The following is a 22,315-nucleotide window of genomic DNA, read 5'->3' on the forward strand; positions in this document are numbered from 1 at the left end:
TGTTTCAGGAATTTTCTGAGTTATATTTTGCATTATTATAACAATTTGTGCTGTAACTATGACCAGTGTATGTCATGGGTAAAATAATAGGTGATACGTCACCGCGCAAACAGGGGATGATACTTGCTCTGAAATCAGCGGGCATTTCGCAGCGCAGATATTTGCAAAAATTCGTGTGTATCATACCACGGTAGGAAGAGTTCTTAGGAAGCAAAGTAACCGTGCCACGTCATCCTTGAGGATTAATTGTGGGAGAAAACCAAAAATAAGTCGGAATAATACGTGTTGTGCGGAAAATAAAGGCAGTAGCATTAAGCGATTGATCTTCTACCACAAGAAAAATTGCTCGAACTGTTTCTGGTGATGCTTGTGTCACTGTCAGGGAGCTGAAGAAAGAAGGAATTTATAAGAAGAGACCACGATAAAAGCCCTGTCTTACAAAAAATCACATCAAAGTGATTAAGTAGTTTTGTGACATGTTGACCAATAGAAATATACAATATTTTCTGACGTAAAGAAATTTATGCTGACTGGGAATGATAGCGTGTCAAACTCTTGATGAGGAAGGGTGGAAACTGAAGAGTGCGTTTTTGCAACACAAAAATGTTATGATGTTGGGTTGTTTCACCTTCAGAGGTGTGGGCAGATTGGAAGTTTGTACTGAAACCGTTTCTGCCGAACAATACATCACAGTACTATCAAAAAAGTTTATTGTCAACTGTTAGAGATTACTTTTCATGTGAAAATTTAGATTATTTCATCTTCCAAGTCGATAATGCTTCCTGTTACAGAGCATAAGCAGTTAATACGTGGTGTTCTGAGATGGGCATTAATAGGTCGTGGTGACCACCGAACTCCCCTGATATGAACCCCATTGAGAATTTGTGGCACCTAATGTCCCGTCGGCTTCAGGGAGAAACCTTTAAGACCAGGAGATCATCGAAGCCAGTGTTGCCGTATGGTACCATGAAATAGAGGTTGATGTATGGCAAGTAGTGGTGTACAGCATGCCACAGAGATCGTCAGCACTGAAGGCGGCTAAGGGATGGCATACAAAGTTCTGAGAGACACTTGTAGGCAAATCAACTTTTTTATTTATCTTAATATTCATTAGGTTTTTCATTTGTATAGATACGTTAAGTTTTGCTCATAATAATTATTGTAATGTCATATTTTGCAATATGTTAATAGTGGTACTTTATTCAAAAGGAGCATACTGAGATTATTTGTATCATATAGACATAACTTATGGCATTATGTGAACAATTAGTTTGTAAATTATTAACATAAGCACCAATTAAGGCTTCGGATAGATGTAATGTTTAATATGAACAGTATTATTTGCTGTGAATCATCAAAAAAACAACATTCCGTGCATTGGATTCAATAGTGGTGATTTTAATGTTACAAATTCCATGAGAGGATGTCTCATCGCTACCCTTACAATATATCCAGTGTAATTATACCTAATATTAGATGACACTGGTTAACGCGTTTTTGTCACAAGCAATATTAATAGTGTTGTAAGCTAAGTCGAATGTGCTGAATTTGAACATAAAATCAGTTTTTGCCTATCGGGCTAAGTTTTCTTGTGACACGTTACCCTCTCCCTTTCAAAATCCTGTAAATTCCTTGAAAACGCTGCATGTCGATTATCCTGCTGTGACTCAGTTTAAATAATTTGCAGTCAAAATAAAGGGAAAGAAGTCGAAATGTGTGCCAGGAATTCTGATACATGCCCCTGATGCCACAAAAGCACTTTCCAGGAAATGAGTGACGTTTCGCAACATTGTCGTTGAGTCATGCCAAAAGGTATTGTAATTGTTGGCACCAGCGTCGCAGCATTTTGATTTTTGATAGCGTAGGAAGCGACTCCATGTTGTTCTAGGTTCGTTTTATGTGTATTTGTTTGTTTGTTTGTTTTCATTCAGAAGAAAAAAAGCCTCGTATTTGTGAAAAAGTAGTCACAATTCTTTTTGTTATATATATGAGGTGACTCTAAAACAACAGTTGATATCCTTGTAAAGAAGTGATTTGATTTAAATTGATTGAAATTTAGCGTCCCTTTCAGCAATGAGGCTATATGAGACGTGGACATATAGCTTAACGTGGGATTCGAACCACATGAGCTCCCGCCGGGAATCGAACCCATACATTTTGTTTCGCATAAATCCAGCAATATTTACACGAAATATTAATACTTTTTAATACAAAATTAATTTTAAATAATTATGTAATTATTCTTACCGTTTTTAATCCATAAAACGGACTTCTTTTTCAACACGCCGCTAATTATTACATGATTTTGAAAGTTCTTCGTACACGAAAACGTGTTGGATATTCGGCTTGTAGAGCTTGCATAAGGTAAAAATATTGTTGAATTGAAGAAGGAAAGACATAAACGTAAAGCGGAAATAGGTACAACACGCTAAGAAACGATTTCGCAGCACTCATTTCTTTTATGAACTCCTTAAAATAAGTACCACATATTTTCATAAGAAAATCAATAAAAGCAAAGAGCGTTCACCCTACGATGCAGAAATTAAGGTACAATTCTTAATAATAATAATAATAATAATAAAATAATATGTAAAAATTGCTGCCGTATTTTGTTCTTGCTTAATAGAGGTAATTGAAACTATACAGGGTGTGTCAAAAGCTTGGGGCCGTAGACCAACTCTTTTAGTAAAGGTATGAAAAGAATATAAAGAGAGGAACGTTTTTGGAAATAAGTAGTTTTAAATTGGAAGTAATGAATTTTTTTAAACCGCACTAACCGTTTGGGTTCCACACTGGTAAGGCGCCCTATGTTAAATGAAAACTCAGCGTCCTCAGTTTAGCAGCCTGTTCCCTTGGGCCTCACCCAAGGGCGCCGATTTCTTTGTAAATTTGGGGGGTCCATTCAGATGCAAAAAGGATATATATGAGGATTTTAACACAAATTGCATTCAAATTATGCCAAATATTGTATATTCATAAATACAATAGGGGGCCCACATGAGTTTTGGGGGCCCCCGGCCCCCCAGGATCGGCGCTCTTAGCCTCATCATATCAACAATACGGTATTGTTGGGAGACGGATTCGAGATATTCTAGATCCTCTTACCTAACAATGTGCACGTTTCCCCGTGTCATTTTTGCATCCCCTTACATTACATTTGAACAGTCTGCTAAACTGGAAACGTTTGCTTTTCCATTTAACATAAGGCGCTTTACCAGTGTGGAGCTCAAAATGCTGTTGTAATTGAAAACATTCCACCATTTTAAACCACTATTTCCGACAACTTTCCGTTTATTTATTTATTTACTTTTATTTTTTCGTACTCATAACGGAGTTTACTTACCGACCCAGACTTTTGATATACTCGGTATATTCCTACATTCAACTGTAGAAGCATTTTGATAATGTAAGTCACTTGTATTTTTAATATTTATTTTTAACGTTTGAGAGATGGCTCTACTTAATTTGCATTATATCCACTTTAGATTTTGAAGAGCAACATACATAAGTTACATTAATCTGTTCGAAAGAGACAGTGTTCTACTTAGGCTATTTTAGGCTATTTAGTATAAACTTTTTGGAAAATTATTGCAAGTTTTATTTAATTATTATTCAGTTAAAATTCTTGTAATTCGTGCAGTGATACGTACATTCGCGATGCTATCATAGACATATTGTGAACTCGGGCATTGATTGACATGTATACTGTTAAAACTTTTGAAGTGACGTGTGCTTATATTGTGTCTATTGCATACTCAATTTTGATGTGCATTCTAACCTTTTTTTAACGTAGAAAATTAGCTAAGTAACTGAACATTTACATTCGTGATTTTTATTTTCATCTATGTGTAATGGAGCAGTTAAATACATGTACAGTCCGCAGCAGAAAACCTGCAACATGAGCATGTAAGTTTATTGTGAAACGACGAAATCTTTTGCTCCAAAATAAGTGTGCAAGGGAGGACGCCGAGGTTTCTCCTGGCGTGATTCGTACCATTTAGACGTTATGTTGATTCCTGCTGTGTTAGGCGTAGTTTCGCAATAAACTTACATGCTCATGTTGCAGGTTTTTTGCTGCGGACTGTACCAATAAATGTGTGCATTTTCCTATTATTGGATAGCTCCTTCGTGGCTAAGCGATTAGCGTACGCGCCTTTGGCGTGGGAGACCCGGGTTCGATCCCCGGTGGGATCTCATGTGGTTCGAATTCCACGTTAATCAGTCGATCCTGTGTCATATAACTTCGCTGCTGGAAGGGACGTTAAACTCAAAATCAACTCAACTCAACTACTATTGGGGCAATGTGCCCCTTTTGCAAGGGTTACATTAAGCTACTGTATTTTTTATACTAAATTTTATTATGTAATAATTTTTGCATTGTAGATAGTAGAAGTTTGGGAACACAGTTTCTTAAATTTTCATGCTCTTTAATTCATTAGTTTAAGTTTTATATGGATAAATGTTAAGAACAAAAACTGCGCGTGTTCCTCTGAGTTACTCTACAATGGATATCAAATCACGTGAAGCTTCAGAGGGCTTCATGGTATGATAAGCAGATACAGCTTGAAAGAATTAAACTTCGGGAATCACAAATTGAGGAAACATAATTATTGAAAAGCGATACTTTTAATTTTAACAGTGGTGGCTCTTGAGGAAGTCACATTGGTGAAGATTGGAATTGTATCGCTACGGACTGGGGAGGAGAAGGATTCTCCTAATCTACTAATTCTTGTATACAAGAGTCGAAGCGTTCTGAGTTTTATTCCTTTAGTCTGTGGAGATAGACTTTTGATTTATCGATGCGACTTCCCGTAAGACGCGCCACGGATCCTAAGCACGTAAGGCTTCCTTAGTTTGCAGCAGTAATGAAACGGATCACGAAGTTCGCAATGCAGAAGACCCAGAGGCAGTCAGACTCATGACCAGAGAGACCTATAATTGAGAGAGACCCGCAGACGACGAGACACGATCATACACATGAGCAATTGGTCTCTAGGTCTGTGTGAAGTTGCAGGAAATGTAATTTTTTTTTAAAGTAGATACTCTCCCTTTTCTGTATCTTCTCACCTTTTCTTTCTCTCTCTGTGTGTGTGTTTTTTTGTATCAACATTGCACTGACAGATAACTACAAGATTTATCAGATATAAACACATGAAATCACAGAAAAGATAAGGTACGTATGTTTTCTTATGATGGATCGTCAAAGTTTAATCGAGCCAACATGTAAAACTTGTCGTTTACAATATGAAAGATGTCGCTATGCCCAAACATGAAATTATATTTGAAGTACTCAAGACATGGTATTTTGGTTCAGAAATGTCACACTCGGAATCAAAAAAAATCAGTCGTTGAGCTCGAGTACTGAACGTCATTAATCAACTGAAGTAATACTGCAGCGGGAATATTTCGGCTGCTTCCGGCTCACCAGGGCTGTATTGGTCTCTAGGTCTGTTCGGGTCACCAAGTCTGAGAAGGAAGGCCCAGATCTAGGTTACCTATTTCTCACTGGTTTTGCAGGAAAGTCGACTCGTATCGGCTAATCGACCACTTTTCTTTTCTTTTCTTTTCTTTTCTTTTCTTTTCTTTTCTTTTCTTTTCTTTTCTTTTCTTTTCTTTTCTTTTCTTTTCTTTTTTTAAATAATGGAAGTACTATCAGTGGAGGAGCGAAGGCGTATGTAAATATGACTTAGTGCTATTAACAGCATTTCTTTAGCCTTATACAATGTGACGTAGAACTCGGTCTTGAAACATTTCCCTTTTGACGTCGTACAATTATGTCCTGTAGGTTAAAGGAGATGACTGATTAGAGAAAGTAAATGGTTATGAAGGAGTTGGCGGAATGAGAATATACCAGCAAACGGAAGAATTCCGAGAAAACCCACGAACATGGTATTGTCTACCACAAACTCAGATGGCCTGAGGTCAATGCATTTTGTTCCATTGTATAGTAATATTATAGTAATATACTAATGAAACGTGAGACTACTTATGTCGGCGGTGGATAGTCTTGCCTTCTTCCCTAAGTAGAACCTAAAATAGTTCTACTGGACCGAACCAGGAATTTCTCATACCAGAGATAAGTAATCTACTACTGAGCCACCGTGGCCCCGATACTCGGGTCTTGTGATAGTTACGATTGGACCAGAAGTTGATAAACTTGTGTTGTAAAGTAATTACCTAATAAACGTCTAAAACCTTTCGTCTTTCAACCATCAGAAGCAACAAATGTACGAAGAGAGAGAACTGCTTTGAAATTGTATTGCTAAGTCTCTTTATTTGGAGGATGAAACAGATTCTTCGTAATTCTTAAGTCTTACATTTTTCTATTAGTCATGGCGCCTACTCTTGTCCCGTGTGAACTGTAAGCTCCCCTCTGTTTGATTTCAGATTAATGTTTGAGGTGCTCCACTTCTTAAAAAAGAATGGTAACATGAGTTAGATGTAGTCGGTAAGACCGCCATATTGGATTCCATTATGGCGGCCAGCGACTACATCCATTTATGTTTATACGGGAATATCTCATCACAAAACTGAGATACAAACTACATTCTGGGGGCCAAATTAAAAATAATGCACGTTTCAAGTGATTTGAGTTAATACTGTTTCGTTACATTGCCGAATTTTTAAATATGACGGTTATTATCATAAAATAATAACTTCTCAGTTTCATTATATTCGTTTCATACCAGATTACTACGAAACTACCAGAGAAACGGTAAAACACCCTGAAGTAAACGTTATTCAGTAGAATCTCACCTTTCAAACGGTACCGGTACCTTTATTATTTTCTGTATCTTAAAATCTGAAGGAACTAAACCATTTTATATAGCAGAAGGTGTTGGTGCGCTAAGCAAAGTTATAAATGAAGACGAAAAAACATTTGGAAAGGTATCTAGTATAGTAATATGTTATTTTGGGAATCCTGTATCTGCTGCCGGATATAGAATTTGAACACTGGCTTACAATAACGTCGTCAATATGGCTGCTAAGCGGTAGCGTGCTCTAGTCCCATGTGTACTGAAAGGTACCTTCTATTTGACTTCAGATTCATCTTTGAGGTGGTCAACTTCTGTATACAAAAATAATAATAATAATAATAATAATAATAATAATAATAATAATAATAATAATAATAATAATAATAATAAAAAGGTAGGTCACTGTTCGGTCTATAAGGCCGAATGATTTGAGTTTGGTCTGTAAGGCCGGATTTGGATATCACCTTAGACTCCAATATGGCCGCTCTGTTTCACTGTATATTTTGCATTTATGTCCACTTTGTCGCAAACTTTCGCGTCCGACGAAATTTTTTCATCTGAACAAAATTGAAGGAAATTAAGCTTACACAAATGCTTTCCGATTTCGGCCCAAACAAACTAGCAGTGTACATCTCTTTCATGTGCTAAAGGCACATACAGAATTAAAAAAAAAAAAAAAAAAAAAGTTGTTACCAGACAAAGGGCATCTCCACCCTATGCATTGTTGACTCCCTTTCTTGACCGGTGAGTACCAGGGTCGATATGGGTATCTAGAGAACCAGTAAGCTCTGTAGGTTACGAATACGTTGGTTTCGTTGTCGCAAAGTGAGGTGTGTTCGAACAGAAAAAAAAAAAAAAAAAAAAAAAAAAAACAATCGACGGTCCCAATAGTGTTGTAGTCACTTCTCGGGTCACCGTGTGCCACTGGAGAGGCTTCCGATGGAGATCTTTAGGTCTACCCTCTCATCTCCTGACTCTCCTGCGTAATTCTATGCCTCACACTACCGATGAAATCACAAGAGGTCCAGCAGGATCCTCACAAGAAGTGACGAGAACCGGTCTAGTAGCACGGATTGTTTACTTGTGGGGGCGCGTATCTCCGGTGACCGACCAGCCCCTCAGGCAATGTGGGTATAGGGAGAAAGGGAAGACACGCTAGTTCCCGAATATGGAAACCCCGATGTCGCATTTGCATTTGTTCCAGTGCCAGAGCTCACAAGGGCCAGAAACTGCTGATCACTCTCGACTACTTCGAGCCATTCGCCAGCTGATCTTAGTTTGGTTCCAGCTGAAATCCATTCTTGGGCTTGGTTGTGATACCCAGCAGGCTCGTAGCTAGGAGTGTGTTATGGGAGAGGCACAGTTCAATTTGTTCCCTGACACACACACATACAAACTAAGCTCAGTTGACTCATAAGTCGAAATAGCTGAGAGCGATCAGCAGTGTCTGGCTGCTTTGGGCCGTGAATTTACACTAATATCACATAAACATAAAAACTGTTATGACGGTAACCAAAATATTTACTTTCTAAAGAAAAGGATAAAAATCTATTTATTTACCATTTCATTCGAATACTTAACGAGTCTGCCAACGTTCGGTGGTACACTCTACACTGGATGTTCCAACACAGAGGATATTTTCAAGGCGGACATCAGTTATCCAAAAAAAGCTTTCAGTTAAGCAAGAAATTCGTTTTCAATAACGAGTCAGGCGAGCCAGATTAAAGGGCTCAGTGCGCCGGAGATGACCCGAAGGACGGCTGTTTTAAGTGAAGAAGTATAGGCTTAATTCTTAGCGGCTGAACTTCGTCCGTGCACTAACTTCTAAGACTAAATAAAAAGTTGATTTTTAAAAAAAACTCTTTTTCGTTGAAATGCCCAAATTTATGCATTCAAAAGACCATTTAACTTGTTTTACCCAATATCTTTTGTCGAAATTAGAATCGGGTTTGTCTCTCAATATGCTGTCCATAATATTTACAATCATTATTATTATTTTAAATTCAAGATAATACATATTTAGAATAACTTTTTTATTTCTTATTGGCTTTACAAAAGATAAAGTGCTGTTTACATTTCATTAACAAGAGGAATAAATATATATATCAAACGTGAAACAATAGAAATACTTTCTATAATTGCAGTGAAGGTAACGAAGCAGGTTGTGTTCTCTTTTTACGCGTTTGTGGGGATGGCGTGCGTTTATTTGTTATTCCGTATCGAAGATACTGATCAACGGAATATTCAAATAGTTCAAAATCATACCTGTAAATTTCATAAAGCTTCTGTATTTGTTTTTTGGTTAGTTGAGAATAATAACCAGAAGTAAGCTCACTAGTGGTTCTACCTTTAGCAGAATTTTTCCATTCTGGTTTAATAATATTTTGCAGACCTGCTGAATAAATAATATAGTTTTGATCATCTTGTAACGTTTCAAATTTAGCTATAACTTTAAAATCTATCTGACATGGGGTACAGAATTCAGTGATTGGTGCCCAGTGCATGTCAAACCTTTGACCTTTATTATAGGAATCTATGAGATACCGAACAAACTCAGGGAAAGTGGGCCAACGGGGATTGACACGTTGCCTATTTCCCATAAGTTTATGGGGATCTCGGTATTTTAATATAATTTGGTTACCTAGTTTTTGGTGCATAGTGTTGGGTAAAGGTGATTGCATTTTATCACGATAAGCCGACAAAAGACGCTCTAACGGGTGTCTGACTATAAGGAAGCTTAATGAGTCATTAAGCGCGTCTTGTAGCTCATTGAGAGTTGGACGTGGATAACGTTTTCTTGCTAATTGTAAAGGAACTATTTTAGTTCTATATAAAAATTTTGGGCTATATCCTGCAAGTACATTAAAATTATACATCCAGGAGGTTGAGGCTGCCTTAAATACATTGCACCAAACCAGATGATGTGGGCGGTTGATCAGAAACTCCCAAGTGTTTGGACGATGCAGGGAGTCGTTTCCTGGAATGTTTAAGTCCCACTTTTCACAGGCTTCATGTAAATGTTTTCGTCTTCCGTCCATGATTGCTTGTATCGACGACATCCACTCTTTGAATTCAGCAGAAGATGAATTGTAGATATTTGCAATTGGTTCTATCTGAAAGAAAGAAAAATAAATGTTTTAGCTAGAAAAATAAAAAGTAATTCCAAGGTACATAATTTTATTAACCGACTTATTAAAAGGAAGAGGTTCTAAATTCAACCCGTTTATATATATGTTTTGGCTATGTTCACTCATAATTCGACATAGATTTACCGATTTTGATGGTCCCTTTTGTTGAAAGAGTATACCTTCCCGGTGGTCTCGTATAAATACCTTTAGGATCTGATGCTAATCTTTGGAGTTAAACTATGGAACACCTCAACGGATGATGTGTTAATTACAAAGTAACTTGCTTATAGGCAACCATACATTCTTTAACATGATTGTGGTTGCATAATAGCACAGGGGTTATAGTGCAAAATTTCTAAACACTTTCAAAGTACATTATATTGTTTCTGTTAGGTGTGTGAAATGGTTAAGATTTAAAAAAAAAGTTTTATAATTACTTTGGTTGTGAACAGGCTTTCGCTTAATACATGTTAACATTAAACTTGAACAGTAACTTAACGTAATAACTACGGTATACTACAGTCAGGTAACTATTATAGTAACTATATATAATGTAAGTAATCACTTTCGTATTTTACTACATTTATTTTGTTAAGATTTTATTATGTTTAATAAAGACACTAAATGCAAAGCGAAAACGACTTAATTTTGGAAAGTAATATAATTACAATACGCGGAAATACGTAGGAACAAACCATGGTTCGACCAAGAATGCATTAAACTAGCAGAGAAGAGAAAACAGGCAAAATTACGGTGGCTACAAAATCCGAATGAAATAACTACACAAAATTTCGCAGATATCAGGCGGGAAACTTCCAAAACTTTTAGAACAAAGAAACGGGATTTTTTGAAAGCTAAAATTAAGGAACTTGAAGATAATAGTAAAAATAAAAATATTCGGGACATGTATAAGGGGATCAGCGAATTTAAGAAAGGCTATCAACCTCGTGCTTAAAGAAATCTGACGGAACAGTTCTCACCGATACGGATAGCCTCTTAAATAGATGGAAAGATTTCTTTGACGATTTGCTGAACACGCAGCCAAAAACTAATGTGCGTGGAGAAAAGGAGATACACACCGCAGAACCGTATATTCCAGAACCCAACGAATAGAAGTGAAAGCCGCTATAAAGAAATTGAAGAAACATAAATGTCCGGGTGTAGATGAAATTCCGGCTGAGTTAATTTTAGCTGGAGGAGAAAAATTGTGGAACAAGATACACAAACTCATTCTCCTTATCTGGAACAAGGAAGAATTGCCACAAGAGTGGAAAGAATCAATCATTGTTCCAATTCACAAGAAAGGCGACAAAACTGACTGTAATAATTATCGAGGCATTTCTCTTCTGTCAACATCCTATAAAATACTTTCAAATATTCTGTTAGCAAGATTGACCCCATACGCAGATGAAATTATTGGAGATTATCAGTGCGGATTTAGACGAAATCGATCAACTATCGACCAAATATTTACCATTCGCCAAATACTCGAAAAGAAGTGGGAATACAATACCCCGGTACATCAACTATTTATTGATTTTAGAAAGGCTTACGACTCGGTTAGGAGAGAAACATTATACAACGTTCTTACAGAACTTGGAATACCGAGAAAGCTAATTAGATTAATTAAGATATGTTTAAGTGAATCCCAAAGTAAAGTCCGGGTAGGAAAATTTTTGTCCACGAGCTTCCACGTCGAAAATGGCCTGAAACAAGGAGATGCGTTGTCGCCATTATTATTTAACTTTGTGCTGGAATACGCCATAAGGAAAATCAAAGATAGCAACCAGGGCCTAGAGTTGAACGGCATTCACCAGCTTATGGCATATGCTGATGATGTAAATTTAATAGGGGATGATAGGAGAACAGTAGAAATAAATGCAGAGATCTTATTAAACGCTTGCAGGGACATGGGTTTAGAAGTAAATGCAAAGAAAACTAAATACATGGAAGTGCGTCGGGACCGTAATACGGCAAATTGTGGAGGCGTTAAAATATTAAATAATGCTTTTGATAAAGTGGATACTTTCAAATATTTAGGATCAATATTAACAGACGAAAATCATATTCACGAAGAAATTAAATGTCGACTAAAAGCAGGGAATTCGTGTTACTATTCGGTTCAAAATCTCTTGTCGTCGCGAATTCTGTCGAGGAATTTGAAGCTTAAAATATATAAATCGATAATCATGCCTGTTGTTCTGTATGGTTGTGAAACATGGTCGCTTACTCTGAGGGAAGAACATAGACTGAAAGTATTTGAGAACAGGATCCTGAGAAGAATATTCGGACCCAAGAGGAACGAGAATGGGGAATGGCGGAAACTTCATAAAGGGGATCTACATAGTTTATACGGTTTACCCAACATTGTTAGGTTCGTCAAGTCTAGGAGGCTTAGGTGGGCAGGTCATGTAGCTAGAATGGAAGAAAGTAGGAACGCTTTCAAAGTCTTGACTGGTAGTCCCATAGGAAAACGACCATTAGGAAGACCTAGGCGCAGATGGGAGGACAATATTAAGATGGATCTCGCAGAGATAGGAATACAAAGTAGAAACTGGATGCAATTAGCTAAGGATAGAAGTCAGTGGAGAGCTTTTGTGAACGCGGCACTGAACCTCCGGGTTCCATAGGCCATAGAGTTAGTTTTTTTTTTTTTTTTTTTAATATAATTACAATACAAGACACAAATAATGACTGCTAGAAAACATATACAGGAATACATTGCATACAGTTTTAAAATAACCAAATAAAAGCGGAAAATATTTGTACATGTTTTCTATGCATGTATATAGAAATATGATATCTATACGGATGTATAGATGGAAATATAATATTGTATAAGTTTAGTCTATTATTGGGTAATGATATGACATTATTAATTGCAATTGAAGAACAGGGCAGGCTGGCTCACTGATAGTACACTTAACTCTGGTCCGAGGTGTCCATGGTTTGGTCGCAGGCCATGTGAATTTGTGGTTAACAATATCGTGATTGTGAATTTTCTCCAAGTTCTCCCGTTTCCTCCCACATTTTCATTCCATCAATTCCTTTCACAATCATTCAGCGTCATTATTGACCTCATTTTACCACAGATCATAACCGTCGGACGTAAAACGGATATTTCATTTTTTATTTACATTTTTTTTTAAAAAAATCTTAAGTTTTGTTCATTTTATAATTTTATATTTTAATGAATTTTTCTGTATTATATAGTTTATGTATTTTTTATTTGAAATTTATTATTCCAAACGTTTGTGATGAATAAATTCAGGGTTTTGCATAGCACGGACATTTTTTGCATTCAATTAACCGCGTTATGCAAAGTATTCCTATATAAGTTTTATATACAGAAGCTTCATTGGGATGGACAGGGGGATAATTGTCCCCCTTGAGTTTCAGAAAAACATGCATATTAATAAATTATATATTGATATTATTAGGATAAAACGTAAAAATCTTTTTGTCGGTAGACAGTTTACCCCCCTGACACACAGAATAGCGCTACTGTTTATATACATAATGGAAAAACACGGCCGTGTACTAAAAAGAATGCCAATAAAGCTCACAGGGGGTTTATGAGGATACCACTACAATTTTGAAGAATCGTTGAAACAATCAAACCAGTTAACAATTAGGTATTTGTATAAATACTGTATATAATTTATACAAGAAAAGGACGTTTTAAATAAAATTATATCAGAGGGAGGTTATCGGAGATCATAACCATTGAGAAAGCTTAAAAGTAGTCATACATTTTCGGACTAGGAGCAGCATTGTCAGTGAGAGAATTTAGTGTAGAAGAAGGATTTCTGTATGAAGAGAACCTCAATTCTATGTAGGTCAAATCTGTTACTATTAATATTAAAATACTGTATTTGCTTAGAAATTTATATTTTTTCTACTACAGTCTGTTTTAAGTTCATGACATGTGCGATTTTAAATACAGCTACCTTGTAAAGTATGTAGCGAAAACTTAAAAAAGTTACTTTCCGTTGCAACTTTTGATCGGGAATCTGTATTAAATTTGGCGAATGTGACATAACTATGGATGCATATGAGACGAGATATCTCATTTCCGAGATGGGACAGTCTCTACTGTTGTATTATTTAAACTCAATTTCGCTAACTGTATGTGCTTGGATATAGGGTAAAGGTTAGTAATATTGCAATATGGATAATGCTGTGATGTGTTGTATTAGCAGTTACCACGACATAACCCTGCGTAGATTTGAAAGGTTAACAAGTTCCTACGTTTATACGTTTCTATTAGGAAACAGGGAATGTGTTGACCTTCCACTTCCATATATGGTTATGGCGATTATGTCATGTCGTGGTTTGCTAATATAACTTATCACGGTATTAATCTATATCACAATATTACTAATCTTTACATTACATAAAATCGTATATGTTACAAAAGCATGAACAAGGAATGAAGACAATTATAATAATGTAAAAACTATTTCCAGTTTATTGATTAAATAGAAAGCCAAAAAAAATTTTAAAAATTAAGACAGTGACTTCACGCTTACAAGCAACGTACAGAACAAGGCAGGATCAGATCCAACTCAAACTTCGCCCAGAGGACACATAATAGAAAAGAAGAAAAAATGCCAAATTTTAGGTGCCCATATCCAGAAACACCGGAGATATGCTCCGCAACATAACGCACTACGCGACAATATGATATAAGGTAAACGTCGCAAGATACCCATTTATGTCGAAAACGGAAAGGATGGGTAGCACCAAAATGAAATCAAGATATTTGATATGCTATAACACTGACTTGGCGGCCATCTTGAAAACCGCGATCTTGGATATAACGTAAGGTATTGAAATGAGAAGCGGAATGTGTGATATATCAATGTAAGGTAAAATGCAAAAGGAAAACCAATGATGTAACCGCGAAAAACATATGTATAATGGTGTGGACGGGACGAAGTATGGAAGATTCGGGCAAAACAAACGTGCATTCGAAGGACAGAATAATAGGGCAAGACCCCCACGACAATCTGATCCTGTCTTGTTCTGTACGTTGCTTGTTAGCGAACTTTAAAGAAGTTATGGTGCAGATTTCGAAACAACAAGAACTTATCCCAGTGAAATGTACGGGGGGAAGCTCAAAACAGAATTTTCCCGTTTATAGGCCAGTAAGGCTAATTTCGATCCAAAAAAAGGATATTTTCACGCGTGTGGAAAGAACTAAGCAAACTGCTCTCATACCGAAATAAATAATAAAGTTTTGCCATCGATGACAAGGAGATACAAACTAGCTATTTACAGTTATTAACATATTAATATGACTTCATTCCATTTTGTGTAACTGCCTGAGTTTTTTTTTTTTCCTCCGAAGGTAGGCCCTAGCCCACTTACTCTAACGTAGCTAGCTAGGGTACTAAGACAGGGAAAGGTGGGTAATCAGGTTCTTTCCCCTGTGGTTCAAGAAAGGATGTGGCAGTCTGATAAAGACAAGCTGGAGTAGACGAACAGGTTGAGAATTACGGTTAGGAATATCACGTATGTAAGAACTGTGTTAATTATAAGTTCATTTTACAGATACTCAGCAATACACGTCAATTAATATTCCTCCGATATAAAATACTATGGCTTTCTACAGTATTAAGGATATTCTTCACAGAGGGTCTTTTTTTCAACTAATATATATTCAATAAAATCTATCTTAATTATGTGCATAGTATCTTGTACGAGTGGTGTAACTGAACGGAAGAGTGTGTTGTAGTCAGTCAGCGCAATGTCGTAGTTCGAACAACGCGCAGTTATCAAGTTCATGTGCAAATTGGGGAAACCTGCTTCAGAGACATTGAAACAGTTTTACTCCATCGGATTTTTGGCTCTTCCCAAAGATAAAAATTTAGTCTCAAAGACACTCGTTTTGCCACCGTAGAATAGACCTAAAAAAAAAAAAAAAAAAGATGAACTTCGGAAGATATCAAAAGATGACTTTCGTCGCTGTTTCCAGCAGTGACAGGAGTGGTGGAGCACGTATGTATATTCCGAAGGTGTATAATTGGAAAGTGATTAAGTAAATGTGTACTTATATTGTGGTGATAAAGTTACAACAAAATTCCAGGAAGGGGGCGCGGTGGCTCAGTGGTAGAGCGTTCACCTCTGGTGCTTGGGGTCTCGGGTTCGATCCCAGCCCCCGCCAAGTGAACTTTGTGGTGGACAAACAGCGTGCTCGTGGGTTTTCTCGGGGTTCTCCCGTTTCCTCCCACTTTCTTCATTCCACCATTTCACTCATCTCTCATTATCACCGTCTCCTTTAGCCTAACCGGCATATCCGTGGGACGTAAAACTCAAAGATTTCATTTCATTTTTCAAAATTCCAGGAACTTTTTAACTGCCCCTCGTATAAACATATTGAAGAAATGAAATGAAATCTGTAATTTGTTTCACAGTTATGCCCTTTAGGCTATATAAGACAGATGATTAATGATAGTGAATGATTATGAAAGAAATTGGGGAATGAGAATGTAAGAGGAAATGGGAAAACCCTGAGAAAATACACTTGTTCATTACAAAGTTACAGGTCCTGGGAACGAACCTCGCACCAGGGGTAAGTGCTCTAAAACTGAGCCACCGTGCCTTCAATATGTATAAATTGTTTGTTTTGTGCATATATAGTCTATATAATTTCATCTTACACAGATTGTTGTTACAGTTCGAGCGGATGAAAATTTTAAAACGGTATGAAATATGTAAAAAAAAAAAAAAAAAAAGTATTCTTTACCCTAAGCTCTTGTTACTACCCTGTTTTAAAGAAAAATATGTAAAAGTTATAAATGATTTGAGTCCCAATCTTGAAATATTTATTTTAACCTGAAATGTGTTTCATATAGTCCCAGTGCTACAAAGGGACTTTGAACTTGCAGCATTCAATCAGTAAATACATAATTGGTAAATAACATAATAAACTCCATTTGGCTGTTGCCGTTCCACAGTCCTTCTGGATGATGGACCAATTTAGTATATGAGGATAAAACTATTGAAGAATTGTTCGTCATTTTAACTCCATTTCATTCTTTGCACCCATTTCTTTACGTATGTTCGTTTGCACAATTGATTGAATTATTGAAAACTTAATTGCAGCTTAAAAAATTAAACATTAAAAGACATCTAATTATTGTATTGATTTATAATATTGATGTGTTTACCTTCACATTTATTCGAGTTTTGTAAATGAAAAAGCTAGCAGAAGGAACGGAACAATGCAGGTATAAATTAGAAAGGTTGGGCAGAGGATTTTATTCTTACTTACTTAACACGCAAGGATATCCTAGATGTTCAGTGCGACCTCTCATTTCTGGTGCGACGGGTTGCAGGTTTGATCAACAGCCATAAATTATTTTAGTGCGAATGAAATGTTCGCTTAGACATTTGGTAGGAAACTCACAAGGAGAAAGCAGATTTCGGTAAATGAACTTTGGGGCCATCTTTCGTGAGGTAGTAGTGCATATTTGAAGTGTTGATATTACAAACTGGGAGAGCGCAATATCCAGAAATAGCCTAGAAAAAGTGTCTTAAATTTTCCGACTCACCACATATATGATACGATGCGTAAAGTTATCAAGTGACGCCATGGCAGAGTGAGAAGCATCTATGGTTCACGTGCAGGTCTCGGATTCGATTTCCGCTCGAGTCAGCTTTTTTTTTTTTTTTTTTTTTTTTTTTTGCTTTTACCAATAAAGCAGCCATTTGTAACTACAAGTAAAATATTAATTCACCATATGTTTATAGTACATAAAACAATAGAAATGTTCAAATAAATTGTAAAACCTTTCAATCTTCCATATTAACCAGCAACAAAATGTAACCTATTTCTTAATACTGGATGTATGCTATAAGCAAAGGGGATATCCCCCCACGTCCCCCTTGTAATTCGCACACTGTTAACAGATATAGACACGAAACGTCAAGAAATTTTTTACACAACGACTGTAGTAACGATAACTCGTGAACCATGATATCAATATATTTACGGAATAAGTTACATTTTGTTGCTAGTTAACATGGAACATTGAAAGGCTTTACAATTGATTTGATCATTTCTATTGTTTTATGCATTATAAACATGTGATGAATTAATATTTTACTTGTAGTTATAAATGGCTACTTTATTGGTAAAAGCAAAGAAAAGCTGACTCGAGCGGGAATCGAACTTGAGACCCTTTGCACATGAGTCATAAATGATCTGGACCAGAAATAGCATTGGCACCATTTGTCTTTGGTTTCCCAAATTTTGTGCAGATAACACAGCATTGCATTGTAAACCAGCCCCGTGGGCATCGGCCAATACAGTATTATATTTGCATGCACTTCTCAGGAACACTGTGGAAGCGGACCCTCGGAAAAGTGTGCATGCATTGCAGATGAGTTAGATATGGACCATTCCACTATGATTGGCAGCTTCGTGCAAAAATAGGACTGGTAGATGATACATCAGTTGACACCGGCCAAGAAGAATCGCCATCTGGAGGAGTGCAGTTCTCTGAGTGTAAGTAATACCTTATAACTGTACTCCTGTAGTTATCATTCATGTAACTGTACACCAATGGTTCGATCCTTGTGCTGTTACTCTACACTGGGTGAGTGCTATTGCTATTCATACCTTAGTGGCTTTTATACCACAATGGCTAAAGCCATTCATATTACTTTTCGAAACCTCAAGACAAAAAAAAAAAAAAAAAAAAAAAAGACCCTTTTGTGGTTGAGACTATTTTTTAATGACAAAAGGTTCTTGGATCGAATCAAACACAGGACAAGTTTATCTGGACTGTAGAAGAATCTTCTGTCATAAATATTGATCTCACAACCACAAACTTTTTTTTTTTTTTGTCTTGAAGCTGTCGAACAATAATATGAATGGTTTTAGCCATTATGGTACAAAAACCATTAAGGTATGAATGATACTCACCCAGGACAAGGATTGAATTACTCTACATTCACATCAATAATCCTTATAGGAGTACAGATATGAATGGCGCTTGGCATGGGGCAGAAACCTCTTATATGAATGGTGCGTACGTATTTTGATGTCAAAATGGGTCATATGAACTGTACGAATCGTGGGATAAAAAAGTCATCATATTAAGGACGTCTACTCATTGTGAGATACAGTAGAGTTATAACCTGGAAATTTCCCTGCAACGGTTTGTCACTAGATGAAACACAAATCTATGATAGTCGTTACGATCACGACAATGACTGGATCGTGATCACATCCAGGTTGGTTCCCTAAATCACGTCAATACCCAAAAAGGTGTTGTAGGTAAGGTGATCGGTGGTGGGAATGATCCATCATATCTTTCTCAGGAGAAGTGAAACCATCAATGCAGATCGTTACAGTGATAAACTCCGTGGAATGCACCACAGTTTGTCCATAAGAATCCAGCAATGGTAAGTAGGCATGATGTTCTGATGTACGACAATCCTGTCGCACAAAGGACGCTGTGCAGACTCTCAATGAATTGCAATGTGAAACCCTTCCTCATACACTGTATTCTTTCGGTATCTTTCCCACTGATTATTATCCTTTTCCAATATCTCGATTACTTCTTGGAAGGGAAGACCTTCCCTGGTGATCAAGTGGTGCAACGTGTGGTGTAGGACTTCTTCGCATTGCAATGGAATCCAATCGTTCGCTGAGCAATGACAAAAGTGTGTGCGCTTGCAGACGGCAAATATTTTGATTAAGCAGGTATTATAGATTTTTTTCTTACTTTGAAAATGATACACCTGAAGCGAACATTTTATTTTCACCGATCTAATATTTTACGTAACTTTGCATTTAGAACTTTTCTGATTAGTTCCCTCGTTTCTTCACACTTTTTGGTATCACCGAATCTTCCATCATAATTTATGTTCTGTTGTTATCCGTTCGCGATAACAAGGCACAATTATGATGTTAAAGATTTACTTTGACTAGCTGCCTTGTCCGTACGTGCTTTTGTTTGATTTATTTTTCCTTCTTTTTTTTTTAATAAGTACATATTACTCTAAGGCAATAATCTATTTTTAAACATATTCTTTACATCCTACGTGTCATGAAATTCACGTGTGGCTCCTGAATCTAGAAGTGGAAATTAGGAAATGACATGGCGGAGACAGGATTGGATATTCAAATGATGCCCAGTGTTAACTTTCAGTTTATAAAATTTCTTGCACAAGTACCGTACAATTGTGAAATGATTGCGTATTATTTCTAGATACATTTGCTAGATCCTACAACTTCATTTTTTATTTGTCTTCGTCTATAGCTATGAAAGGATTGTTTTACGATGTGTATTATGAATAGGGTCTAATATTATTTTCGATATTCTATTTGACATAATTGTTGAACTTTCGAAATGTGTTCCTTTCATATAACTAATGTTTAAGTTAGGGCAAATAAGTTTCCGAAAATAATGCATGACGTACAAGATTTGAAAGAATATTTGATGAAGCTATGGTAATTCACCAACGAAAGCAAATACAGAATACTAAAGGTATTCAAAAAGGACAACGTAACACCTAATGACAGTTTGGAAGCGTTCTATGTTTTATTCTGTTTTGCACTGCCATTTGAATGCCTACGTGAACAAATAGAATTTTAGAGCATAACAGAAAACGCCCGTAGTATTTGGTAGTGGATCATTTAGACAGTGTTATATGATATCGTCCTTCAGGATATTCGGCTCGGTATCCATTCATGATGTACAGTAATCCGTGTTCGGTATTTACAAATGATTTTAACGCTTCAGTTTCCTTAGAACAGAGTTCCTTAACCTGGGGATTGAGATCCCTAGGGAGTCGAGGATGAAGATGATAAATGTACTGTAAGTAGGATATAGTAACTGGAAAATATTTTAAAATCATATTTTAATTTTCTTATTTTAATAAACAATTTTATATCCATGCTAAATATAGCAAAGAATATTATATTTAATATTGAATATTGTAAAGAATCGTTCTAAAAGAACAAATTGAATAAAAGAATAGTGAAACGGACGAATAACTACATTTTGAAATACAGTTCACAATTAAGGCTACTGTCAAATCTGAACCTGGTATGATTTCTCTAGGCTTCACAAGCAATAAACAGTAGTAATTAAGAAATTTTTTACAAACCAGAAATTACTTATGGAAGTTACTGGCAAGAGTTGTAGTAATAATGCACGTGATATGAAATAGGTTGAGAAAACCGGGCTTGCAGTTTAAATATGGAAACTAACACGAACATATGGTCACAACCCAATCCCACACGCAATACGTTTTCAAAGTCAGTAGCTTGCCGAACACTGACGACCGCGTTATAGCCTCCTACACCAAAGTTAGACAATAGTGAGATGAATAGATTGATCACCCTAATCCTTGAATCTTAGCCCTTGTAATGCTTTTACTTTGATATAATTTGAAGGTCAAAATATATGCATACTATTAGAAAAATCTTCACTCAATAAAAAATTTTGCAACTGAATTCTTCTACAGCACTAAAACAACATAATATCTTAATCACTTTATTCTCAATCTGTGCTTGGACTAGCCTCTTCATTCATTAATATCTGTCATTACATAAACCTCCATATAATACTCTAAATGTTTGTAATATTTACCTATTTAATCTTAGCAAATCAATCTATCTTCAAAACTGAATCTTTGTTTCTTTTGACTTATTTGCACATACTATCTCGTATTTACTTAGCAACTGTCAGTATCACATTAATAAGCACTTTGTGCCATTGTTAAACTTTTAAAAAATTATTGTTACTTTCTAAGAGGATTTTAATAGTGTTAGTAGGTTTAAATATAATTATTTTAAACTATCTAGAATTGTACTACACCAGTAATCCAAACACTTATTTTTCCTTTAATTCATATCTTTGATCTTTAATTTTTAGACAATAATTTCATTGAAACTTTCCCAATTCATATACCTATATAATCTTCACAATCTTTGTCTTTACGACATATATTCAGAATCTTCAATCCATCTTGTTTATCGTAGCAACCACTTGTTTTTCATAACCACAAACTACAAACCCTACTCTACATAGCATGTGTACACTACCGTGACACTTCCTGTCAACACTAAAGCAATCAATCTTCAAAACTAAAGCATATTTCTTCTGACTTATTTGTACATACTATCTCCTATTTGCTTAGCAACTATCAGTGTCACATTAATAATCACTTTGTGCCATTCTTAAATCCCAACACACACTCCTTACAAGGCAGCTGACCTCAATCCAGTGACTGAAGCTGAAATACTAATGAGCTCGACGATATACTCGGGTCTTTTATTCCTAATTGTGCACGTCGCCTTACCGACGAAATTACCTGTGAGTGGTCCCAATGAAATATATGATTTCATAAATTCAATTGCTTATTATACAGGATATTTTGAAACAACACCGACAACGTTTGGAAGGT

General features: G+C 36.2%; 2 protein-coding genes across 3 annotated transcripts in view; one reads left to right on the forward strand and one right to left on the reverse strand.

The window, feature by feature from the left end:
• The window catches only part of LOC145673096 (uncharacterized), a 153,999-nt gene that overhangs the window by 41,081 nt on the left and 90,603 nt on the right, over nucleotides 1–22,315 (forward strand). The window lies entirely within an intron of this gene.
• Nucleotides 8,614–22,315, reverse strand: part of LOC145673095 (carbohydrate sulfotransferase 11) — a 53,016-nt gene continuing 39,314 nt past the window's right edge. The window contains exon 2 of the mRNA XM_081742455.1: nucleotides 8,614–9,871. Coding sequence (XP_081598581.1) covers nucleotides 8,891–9,871 — 981 coding nt within the window. The 3' untranslated portion in view covers nucleotides 8,614–8,890. The remainder of the gene's footprint in view (nucleotides 9,872–22,315) is intronic.

The sequence above is a fragment of the Thermobia domestica genome, chromosome 16 (assembly GCF_964235325.1).
Source record: "Thermobia domestica chromosome 16, izTheDome1.hap1.1, whole genome shotgun sequence".
Taxonomy (NCBI): Eukaryota; Metazoa; Arthropoda; class Insecta; order Zygentoma; family Lepismatidae; genus Thermobia; species Thermobia domestica.